Source organism: Mixophyes fleayi, chromosome 6 (genome assembly GCF_038048845.1).
Source record: "Mixophyes fleayi isolate aMixFle1 chromosome 6, aMixFle1.hap1, whole genome shotgun sequence".
In the NCBI taxonomy this organism is placed as follows: Eukaryota; Metazoa; Chordata; class Amphibia; order Anura; family Limnodynastidae; genus Mixophyes; species Mixophyes fleayi.
The window spans coordinates 226,075,563-226,087,586 of NC_134407.1; the positions used below are offsets into that span (position 1 = coordinate 226,075,563).

General features: G+C 39.8%; 2 protein-coding genes across 21 annotated transcripts in view; both read left to right on the forward strand.

The window, feature by feature from the left end:
* The window catches only part of LOC142160072 (uncharacterized), a 1,559,230-nt gene that overhangs the window by 904,171 nt on the left and 643,035 nt on the right, over positions 1–12,024 (forward strand). The window lies entirely within an intron of this gene.
* Positions 334–4,947, forward strand: LOC142160098 (uncharacterized). The gene is made up of 4 exons (XM_075215045.1): positions 334–1,699; positions 1,880–2,068; positions 2,187–2,262; positions 2,923–4,947. The coding sequence occupies exons 1-4, from the start codon at positions 1,688–1,690 to the stop codon at positions 4,731–4,733; spliced, it is 2,088 nt and encodes a 695-aa protein (XP_075071146.1). The 5' UTR covers positions 334–1,687; the 3' UTR covers positions 4,734–4,947.

Consider the following 12,024-nt stretch of genomic DNA (forward strand, 5'->3'; position numbering starts at 1 on the left):
AATACTGATCAACTGCTGGGACTTGTAGTTCTACTTGGAGTCCTTTATTGGTGTAAGTGGGGACTGAGCAGAGTGTCCCTGTCTTTATTCTTCATTCATTACAGTGTCTGATGTCCCCTTATTATCTGTCCTCTATGTCTGTGTGTGGTGACATTACTGCTGCTTGTCTGCCTGTTATTACCTCATATTATATATATATATATTATTCCTCCATGTTATGTCCCATATGGTGACATTACTTCTTGTCTGGCTGTGTGAGCTGTTATTACCTGATTATATATATATATATATATATATATATATATATATATAATCTCTATCTCTATCTGTATACACACTACAGTCATGGCCAAGAGTTATGAGAATGACACAAGTATTGGTTATCACACAGTTTGCTGCATCAGTGTTTTTAGACCTTAGTGTCAGATGTGACTATGGTATACTGAAGTATAATTACAAGCATTTCATGAGTGTCAAAGGCTTTCATTGACAATTACATTAAGTTTATGGAAAGAGTCAATATTTGCAGTGTAGATCCATCTTTTCGAAGATCTCTGCAATTCACCCTGGCATGGTGCCAATCAACTTCTGGGCCACATACTGACTGATGGGCGCCCATTCTTGTCTAATCAGTGCTTGGAGTTTGTCAGAATTTGTGGGTTTTTGTTTGACCCCCTCCCCCTCCCCCTGTGCATTCAGGCTAACAGGATGTGGTGATCACTGAGATGAGAAGGTCTAGTTAACTTAATTAGCATGCGATTAACCTGCTTTTAGAAGTTACAAAACAAAAACACTTTTCCTCCCCTGGCATACTGTCTCAGAAATCAATACTTTCCTATACAGAAATACAACACAATATTAAAAAAAAGTACATTTGCAATGACAAACAGCGGTGCACTGCGCCCCTAATGAAAATGAATATCTACAATAAGTTATTTCTACGTGATTCAGCCACAGGCGGAGATTCAATTCATTTTTACCGTTAGTAAAAATTATATGTTGATAGGCCAGGGGGAACCATCCACAGCAACCCTGATCTGAAGTAAGAGGTCAGAGGTACCAGCCCACGTGCCCAGCATGGGGGTACACTAGCAGCGAGAGTTACCCAGTAGGAAGCAGTTCTAGGTGCCGGTGAAGGAGCCTGGTGGTGGCAGCAGGCTTCAACTGCGGTTAGAGGGGTGCATTTGGGATAAAGACAGGGGATGGTGACAAGGCAAGCCCAACCAGTCCCCAGTAACACGGAGAGTTGCATGGGTGGTCCATCCTGTCACACACCCTAAGACTCCAAACTAGTCCTCTGTTTTCTCTAACTCACTAGGTATTTGATTTACCATTTCTGGGAGAGTAAGCCTGTTTGCAAATATTCATCATCTACACAAACTTTAATGTTTAATGTAATTTCACTTGGACCTCTAGTCCCCTGTGGGGAGAGAGACATCTTTACAATTGAAAATGAAGAGAAGGGCTTATTTTATTAATACAACCCCTCTCCTATCTAACGGTTATACACTGTCTAGTAGAGTGTGTATAGCTCTTAGCTTTCCTGCCATCTTCCCTGGACTGGTTCTGAGACCTCTCTTTTCATTCAGCCTCCACAATATCTTGCTGTTTGCATTACTCTGTTCAACGTCCATATACATCAGTGGGTGACGGCTGTAGACAGAGAAATTGGAACGGGCCGCCGTACATGGCAGGAGAGGTAAATGCTATATATACTTTTACTAGAGAGTGGATATAGTAAATGGTTACATATAGCGTTGGGGTCGTATTTCAAAATAGACGCTTTTTGTATATTTTGCACAATTAACCTAAAAAAATTAACTCCAAATGTATGATGAGCTCCAGTTACCTTTTTGTTGATGTCTCCCTCAATAATCAGGATTACATAGTAGTGAAGAAGACATCCAGTGTGTGTGATACACCCAGCAGCTGTCATTGTTTCAGGATTATTTGGCAGGACCAGAGCCCCATCACGGTGCCTCCACCTCACTCACTGATACATGACAGAGACAATGGCCTGAGGATTCTAGAACTCACCAACAAGATCATTCAGCTGGTGACTGGAGAGGTGACTGCTGGGAATGGGACATTATACAGTAACACCAGGGGATGTGTCTGGGTGATGACCATTGTGTGTGTCAGGTACCTATAAAGTGGATGATGTCACTGTCTATCTCTCCATGCAGGAGGAGTATTTAGAAGGACACAAGGGTCTGTACAAGGACGTGATGATGGAGAATCACCAGCCCCTCACATCACTGGGTAAGAGGAGGTTTAATCACAGTCCTGTCTGTGTATATAGAAGTTGTCACTGTGTATACATACATTGTTACATATGTGCAGTGTGAGATTTTATATTGCGAATGAGAATCAAATATATACACTCTGGCCATTTTATTAGGTTTAGCTTTCTAGTACTGGGTCCCCAGTCAGCACTGGGGGAACCTACCTCACCCTATCCAATCTCCCTGCTGCCCCTCACCTTTTCTATTATAGTAGCAGTGTATCAGTTTAGTGTTTCATCATCACCAGTATTTGCAGAGGTATCAGAGACTGGGGGCACTGCAACTTGTTTTAGGAGGCCCTTAGATTTTTCCTGGAATCCTCTCTAAGGCCCTGAGAAAAATGCTGTAGTGGTGATTTATGTGGGAGAGCAGAGGTGGTGGGATAGGGATCTGCAAAAGTATCAATGAAGCATATGGATGGTCACCGAATGTTCTGGGGGAACCAGTACTGGCATTCATATTGTGGGACCCCTCCTCAATAAAAAAGCTCTTACTGAGGGGGGTTGGATGATTTTCATTTAAAACTATGATCTTATACATTGGGATAGACAGCAAGATTGATATGCTATATGATGAGATTACTGGTATGGGTAAAATACATTTTATAAATCTAACCACCATACATTTTTCCCAACAGGACAAGATAAATCTGCTAATATTAAGGAGGAACCAGCCTCATGTGATGGAGGAAACCTCACAGACACTGACGTTTATACACCCACAGATCATACACAATATACATCTAGTCATATTGATGAGGTATTAGGGTCTTCTTCCAATGATGAAAAATGTTTTAAAACCATATTCAGCTATGTCAAACACCAGAGGCAGGGGGAAAGCAATCATATTGCAAACCAATCTTGGCCTTGTTCAGAATGTGGGATATGTTTTACCCAAAAATCATTACTACTTAATCATCAGATCAGTCACACAGGAGAGAAGTCATTTTCTTGCTCCAAATGTGGTAAAGTGTGCAGAAATAATTCAGAACTTCTTGTGCATTATAGAAGTCATAGAGGAAAGAGACCATATATCTGCTCTGAGTGCGGGAAATGTTATATCAGTAAATCAAAGCTTAATAGACATCAGATGAGTCATACAGGAGAGAAACCACATTCCTGCTCTGAATGCAGAAAAGGGTTTAAAAGTAATTCAGAACTTGTTGTACATCAGAGAATTCACACAGGAGAGAGACCATATTCCTGCTCTGAATGTGGAAAAGGGTTTAGAAGTAATTCAGAACTTGTTGTACATCACAGAAGGCACACCGGGGAGAAGGAATATTTTTGCTCTGAATGTGGGAAGTTCATTAGAAGTAATTCACAACGTATTGTGCATCTGAGAAGTCATACAGGAGAGAAACCGTATTCCTGCACTGAATGTGGGAAATGTTTCACAACTAGTTCACTGCTTTTTAGACATCAGAGATCTCATAAAGGAGAGAAACCCTATTCTTGCTCTGAATGTTTGAAAAGTTTTAGAGGTAACTCAGAACTTGTTAGACATCAGATGATTCACACAGCAGTACACCCTTATTCATGCGTTGAGTGTGGGAAAGGATGTAGAAGTAATTCAGAACTTGTTGTTCATCAGGGAAGTCATACAAGAGACAAGTCATATACATGCTTTGAATATGGGAAATGGTCTAAAGGTAATTCAAAATTTGTTGAACATCAGATAAGTCATACAGGAGAGAGACCGTATTCATGCTCTGAATGTGGGAAATGTTTTAAACGTAAGTCACATCTTGTTCTGCATCATAGAACTCATACAGGAGAGAGACCGTATTCATGCTCTGAATGTGGGAAATCTTTTAAACGTAACTCCCATCTTGTTATACATCAGAGAAGTCACACAGGAGAGAGACCATATTGTTGCTCTGAATGTGGAAAATGCTTTAAAAGTAGTTCAGAACTTGCTAGCCATCAGAGAATTCACACAAGAGAGAATTTATATTCTTGCTCTGAATGTGGGAAATTATTTAAAGGTAAATCAGAACTTGTTGTACACCAGAATATTCATACAGGGGAAAGGCCATATTCTTGCTCGGAATGTGGGAAATGCTTTAAAAGTCGTTCACAACTTGTTGGCCATCATAAAATTCACACAGGAGAGAGACCATATTCTTGCTCTGAATGTGGGAAATGTTTTAAAAGTAGTTCTGAACGTGTTGTACATCAGAGAATTCACACAGGAGAAAGACCATACTTTTGCTCTGAGTGTGGGAGATGCTTTATCAGTAATTCCAAACTTACTACACATCAGAGAAGTCACACAACAGAGAGAGCATACCCTTGCTCTGAATGTGGGAAATGTTTTGCAACTAGTGAGCTCCTTATTGAACATCACAGAAATCACACCAAAGAGAAACCTTATTGTTGTTCTGAGTGCGGGAAATGTTTTGTGACTAAAAGCGGTCTGTGTAAACATACAAAATCCCACATCTAAATTTATGTTATATTTACTATGTGACTTTGAAATTGGAAAACTAGTGATGAAAACTATGTTGCTTCCTTTTTTTTTTCATGAAAACCTCTGTTCCCTCCTAATTGAGTTTATATATCTTATGTTGGAAATGTCAAATATCTCTGATTGGAACTTGTCAATGTACAGTAATGTATACTAAAAATGTATATTGATTTGCTTCAATAAAGAAAAATGTTCTTGAAATAAATAAGTTGTAAACAAAATTGAAGCTGCCTTCAGAGCGTCTAAAATCATTCACAGATGTTATGTAGTAGTTTGTATAGGGGTCCAGCAGGGCACAGTAGCCTCTCAGTGGTATACTGAGGATATATTCGCCCAGGGTAAACCTTTACCCACAACGTATCGTCACAGGAGTTTTTCAGTGCTTACGTTTTTCTGGTAAATAAAATGTACAAATGCATTGTTACATCTGTTTCTTGCTTATCTCCTTTATTTTTCAACAAAACAACATGGAAGAAACTTTCTGAACCATCTACAATTGCCTATATACTGCCACTAAATTTTGTGATTTAATCCTAATAAAATATAGAATATAAGAATAAACAATATGCATTTGTAATTTCTCCTTACACAATCATGCAGATGATAAACCATATGGTTTATTCTTCTGCAGAATGTGAGAAGTGTTTATCTGTAGTTCACCTCTTCTTAGTCATCCGAGATTTCACATAGGAGATAAAGCATATTCATGTTCCTAGTGGGAAAAAAAACATTCTATGTATGCATGGGAAAATCCACAGGTAGAAAATGTGTTCCTTAGTATAGTGATGTAGATTAATGTCCAAAGCGTTCTCTGTTAAATATTGATACATTAAATAAAAACTTTACATGTAAGTTTTTTCATCTGTTTCCTGATCTCACTTGTAAGAAAAACATCAGTGAATATATTATATGTTGTATAACTTTGGTCGTCCTACATCGCTTCTCATGAACTTGTTCTTTTTCTCTACATAGGATCAGAATAGCACGTAATGTGACTATTACAGACTGTAAAATCTGAAGTCGGGAACACATGGTATTCTTGTTAAGCTCACACCACACTACAGGTGTACACAGTAAATTTGCTTCTGTTGTGACTGTATTAATGCTGAATTAGCTTTATTGAAGTTTGTGGTTGTTGAAAAGAAAGTGTTTTGGTTTGTGATGAATGTCTAGAGGTAGGGTCCAGTACATTCATGAAATGAGCTGAAATGACAGATATGGTGGCACCCCACCACTGTTCTGCAAGGACCGCAAAGCTCGCTGCTGCATAGAACTTGGTTTCAGTGGCGCATAGGAAAATTGATCAGTAGATACAGTATATTGGATTTAATTAACTTCCGTAAAGCTGTCTTTATTTGTTCCAAGACAAAGTACAGCAGGGCAAGAACAACAGGGCATCTCCTGATGGTGGAGTTGAGCAAATAAAAGTTCCTATGTACAGTTCTAAATATTCATACTATGGAAGTCTGTAGGAAAAGTCATTATTAATGCACATAATAACGTGTCCCATGCGCCATTTGGCTATAACATCTTCATTGTGATTTATAAGGTGTCCTCGGTGTTCTGTCTTGTTAACACACTTGCTTTTACATAAACCATCTCACCAACAGACAATTTCTTGTAATCATTTGTAGAATGGTTTTATAACAATTTTCTTTATATCGCATGACTTACCTATATATGTATTTCAGTCAACACAGTGCTATCTTTTATCATATAACCTAATGGAACAGAAGGCAAGATTAATTAATGTGTTTGATAACGAAGATAAAAACCTTAAAAATCTTTATCTGAATTATAGAGCAATTAGTACAGGATGATCCCTTTCCAAAATGTGTGATTGTGTTGTATAAATGTGTCATTGTACGGTTAAAAGTGTGTTGTTGAGATATTATGAAAATAAAATTCTCAATTTTTCAGTTGCTGCACTGAAGGGATTACTAATTATCTCATTATCAATAATTATGGAACAGCTATTATTCTTTTTCATCTCAACAATGGTTTGTTTCTAATGGCTCCTAAATTACAAAATATGTAGGTCATCTCTCGGGTCTCTTGTTGTCCTCACTTACGCCCTGTGAATGAGGACCTTGAGACGGCTGTGTAGATAGTTTATTAAGTATGTATAGTATAGATTAGTTAGGTTAGTATTGTTCTAAAGTTGGTTAAGTTAGTAGTTAGCATTGGACATTAGTGTTTAAGTAGGTGAGGTATAGTTAAATTAGATTACAGAATAGTTTTTATAAGGATTAGGGGCACAAGATAGACAATTGGCTGGTTAATGTTCCACTAGGCCAGTTGATGTTTGTCAGTTATATCACTTAAGATCTGGGGTCTCATGCGGTATAGCTCTGATCTGTTGACATCATATTAAAATCATGTTGTACCCTAATCCTGGTGTCAGTTGAGATATCAACGTACCCATCATCATCATCATCATCATCTATTTATATAGCGTCACTCATTCCGCAGCGCTGTACAGAGAACTCATTCACATCAGTCCCTGCCCCAGTGGAGCTTACAGTCTAAATCCCCATAATATACACATACAGACCGAGAGAGACTAAGGGCAATTTAATAGCAGCCAATTAACCTACCAATATGTTTTTGAAGTGTGGGAGGGAACCAGGGAACCCGGAGGAAATCCAGGCAAACACAGGGAGAACATACAAACTCCACACAGATAAGGCCATGGTCGGAATCTAACTCATGACCCCAGTGCTGTGAGGCAGAAGTGCTAACCACTAGGCCATTGTGCTGTCCATACATTCACATTTGGTGGCAGCAGTGGGATCTCTCACTAACAGGAGAAATCATAATAAAATATATGGAGTTTGAGATCCAGGCTGAGATATCATACGTCAATGAAGAAAATTTATCTGCGTGAAGTGTTCCACACTTGAGGTATAGAGATGACTACAGCTGAGATCCGACCTGTCTTGATCAGGAAGTTTGTCCAGTGGGACCTAGAGAATCCCTGGATGGAGGAAGACAATTCAGGGTATGAGGATGAAGAAGTAGTACTCAGTCAAGCTATCGAGAGTACTCCAACTGCTGGGGCTGTTATGGGAAGTACAGGGCAACTCCATGAGTTTCTTGATGAACTGGGGGAGAGGGCGCCCCTACATGAGAGAATGCCAGTGTTGCAGGCAGTACTGAGGGTCCCTGTATTTCCCCAGCACCAGTAAATCCTGTGATGTCAGCACACAGATTAGGGTATAAAGATGTGCCCACATTTAATGACATTGACATCAGCCTTGCATACTGTAGGGTAAAGTTCAGAAACATGACACGTGCAGGGAACTCAACACACACAAAGTTTGAGAGGAATCCAAGACATTGCATTCAGTGGTTGGCAGGACAGCAAGTGCACACATTCTCCCACTTTACAGATGTTTTTATTATGGAGCAGTTGCTTGCTCATATGAGTCCTGAGATTGAGGCATGGATGGGTCTCAGATCGGAATCCAAAGACTCCACAGCAGGCTGCAGGGTTAGCCGATGAATTGCTAGCTCATCGTTCAAGGTGGAGAGAGCCCACCACGCTGGAGCCATCCAGCACACGGAGGATTCAAATCAGTCACGTCTCCAACTGTCACACTGGTGCAACCTCCGCCACGATCCTGACCATCACCACCTACTTCATCAAGACAGAGGAGATCTGCCAATCCAGAGATGCATTGTTACAACTGTCATCAGCAGGGACTTCTGCAATTTAACTGAGAGACTGGACGTCTAGCAGGAGCAGGGGCTCCAGTTCACCATGTAGGCCTTTGCTATGATAGATGAGGCTCGGGGGAGGCAGAATATCACAATGTCATGTGAATACATGGTGAGGGGATGTAGTCTACTAGGTTGAAACAGTTGCAGCAATGGGTATAGACACATACAAACAGTAAAGTTTAATGGGGTATCCCAGCAGGGATTAAGGGATACTTGGGCATCCATATCCCTAGTCCGTCCTGAGTTTGTGAGACCACAACAAGTTATTTAAAACAGAAGAATACATGTCATTATGGCAGGCGGTCAAACCAGAGTGGATATAGATTAGGGAAATGTGATGGAGCAAGTTGAGGCAGGGTTTCTGGGGGGTTTACCCACTGCTGTTATTTTAGCTTGTTGGGGTTACCACATGTAGTGGGGCTAAACAGTAAAGTAGCGAGCCATTAGCTCAGCCGTCTAACCTCTCAGCCACCATCCCAGGACCTCGCCGGAAACAGCGTCTATGACCCTTGACTATCCCTCGTAAGTGTATCTATTCTCTGAACCAGAATTGTCAACATTGAAGGATTATAATGACAAAATACTTTAAAGAGGATTTATCTGACCTTCTACTTCACCAACCAGTGAAGTAGAAGGTAACCGGTGAAGTAGAACCAGTGGTTACTTCACCAACCCGGTGAAGTAGAATTCCCAAATTCTTTGTGGAAAAGAAAGACGGAGGTTTTCCGTACCCGTTATGATCATTTTGAGAATCTTGTAAAGCCTTTAGGACTTGCTAATGCCCCAGCCACTTTCAAACATTTTATTAACAACATTTTTCGAGATATTATAGTTCAATTTGTTATTATCTACTTTGATGACATTCTTATTTAGTCTTAAACCCATCAGAACATAGGAGGCATGTGAGAATAGTAATACAATGCCTCAGAACTCAGAATCTATATGCAAAACTGGATAAATGCTCCTTTGAAACCACATCTATGAAATCCCTAGGATACATCACCTCCAACAAAGGTTTGAAGAAGGATCCCAATAAAACCAAGGCAATTGAGCAATGGCCGGTACCTTCGGACTTATAAGCGGTCCAGTGTTGTTTGGGATTCACTTATAGACACTTAATTTAAAAATGTTCTAAGATCAGTCAAGCCATTTCCACCCTGACTCAGAAAGGTGCTCCTTTCCATTGGACCATCTCTGCTTAAGAGGCATTTAATAATTTAAAAAGATCCTTCTAAAACGCTTGCATCTTGACACATCCTGACCCTGGTAAACAATTCATTCTTGAAGTCAATGCCTCCGACAGACTGATAGGGTCATCCTATCACAAAGACAAAGGATAGGACTTCACCATCTGCCTTTATCTCAAATAAATTATCTACTACAAAGCAGAATTATTCCATGGAAGTGAAAGAACTATTTGCCGTTTGCTTGGCTCTGAAAGAGTGGCGTCATCTTCTGGAAGGCACTAACATTTCCATCACAGTTTACACCGACCACAGGAATCTTGAATATCTTAAAACCGCTTAAAGACTCAATTCTTGATAAGCCAGGTGGTTGCTGTTTGTTAATAGGTTTAACAGTGTAGTAACATGTAGACCGGGTTCTCACAATGGTAAAGAAAATGCTTCGTCCAAAACGTTTGAAAAGTCTTCAGAGCATTCACAAAAGTACTTGCCGATCCTGCCCATGGAGAAGGTTCTAGCTGTTGTCATCCTCCAGTCCTTAAAGGATAAAATAGCCATGGCAATCAAGAAGTTGTGGAATGTTCATAGACTCAAAATATTGTACCCAGAATTCCAAGAAGATGCTATGGATATCTTACTTGATTTTTCCTGAATTTTGTCCCAACTTCTGTTTTACATCAATTCTAAAATCATGTCACAACTCCAATATGGTGGGTCATCTTGGAATTCATAAGACTATAAATCTCATTTAATAAACTACTGGTGGCCACAACTTTCCACAGATATCATACTCTATGTCTCTGCATGTTTAGTATGTGCCAGAAATAAGTATCCTCATTTACCACCAGCTGGGTTACTCCAGCCATTACACATACTCACAGGACCATGGAAAGACATTTTAAGTACTTCACCTCGGAATTACTATCTTCATAAGAGTTCACTGCTATTTTTGTTGTGGTTTGACTGCTTCACTAAACTAGCACATTTTATTCCCCTTACAAAATTACCTTCTGCTCCACAAACAGCCCGATTATTTCTTAAACATACTTACAAGTTACATGTTTGTCCTGATTCTGTTACAGCAGACAGGGGAACGCAATCCACCTCTTGCTTCTGGAAGGCTTTTTGCAGTTCTTTACACATTCATTTAGATCTGTCCTCTGTTTATTATCCACAGTTCAATGGGCAAACAGAAAGAGTTAATCAGTGCTTGGAACAATACCTTAGTATTTACACCAGTTTCCAACAAGACGATTGGGACGAGCTTCTGCCAATGGCAGAATCTACTTATAATAACACAACTCTTTCTTCAACTCAAGTAAGTACTTTCTTGCTAACTATGGATATAACTGAACTCAACGGTTTACTATAGAGATGACGTCCCCACGGTTAAAGATGTTCACCAAAAATTACACTAGTTATGTAAAAGATTTACAGATAACATTAATCAGGTACAGAGAAAATACAAGTATCATGCCAACCAGCGAAGGCAACCGGCCCCACTTTGTTCAGTTGGAGATAGTATGGCGTTCCACCAGAAATTTAAACCTGGGACGACTATCGCACAAGCTAGCTGACCGTTATATTGGACCTTTTACTATCCTGGCGATACTCTCTCTTTCTTTTGTCAAACTGCAATTACCTATTACAATACAAAAAGTTCACTGATATCTTTCAAATTAAACCTGCAATATCTTCTCCTTCCCAAACCGCTGCTCCACCACCTGTGGAGGTTATTGGACAAAATGGGCCTGACTCTTTAAGGAAAGTAAGGCACAAAAATGAGTAAATCTTCTCCTGGACAAAGCCATGTTGCAATGCAAGAGGTGCAAATTAGTTTTTTATTTTGCACATAACGTAAATATTTTCTGTTTTTTCATGTAACTTACTTGTACACCAAACTATAAAGGTGATCTGGGACATGCCCCACACCAAATATAAATCTGCCATCACATTTTATATTTACCTCCCCCTCCAATGGAACATGGTTTTGCCAAGGTGCAAAGTTACTCATTTTTTTTGCTTTATTTTCCTTAATGAATCAGGCCCAATAAGTTTATAGTAGAGAAAGTACTGGATTATCGCATTCTTCTTGGTCATTTACAATTTCTTATCAAATGGAAAGGTTATCGCTTGGAAGAGTGTTTAATGGGAACCAACATAAAACATACACGCTCCCAAGTTAGCACATTCTTTCTTCAACATCCCACCAGGCCCGGCATGTCCGCCCCCACTCCGAACATGCTGCAACTTACCTGCCAGGGGAAGCCACTTCTCACGGAGTGCTCTCCTGTACAAATCTTCTGTCTTTGCCGAGCTGGCTCAAGCTTTCTGAGGAAAGTCTCATACCAGCGTCCTGCGTT

Coding starts and splice junctions, on each gene's coding strand:
- LOC142160098 (XM_075215045.1), top strand. Junction 2,069..2,186: donor TTCAGCTGGTGACTGGAGAG/GTGACTGCTGGG, acceptor CTCTCCATGCAG/GAGGAGTATTTAGAAGGACA. Junction 2,263..2,922: donor CCAGCCCCTCACATCACTGG/GTAAGAGGAGGT, acceptor TTTTCCCAACAG/GACAAGATAAATCTGCTAAT.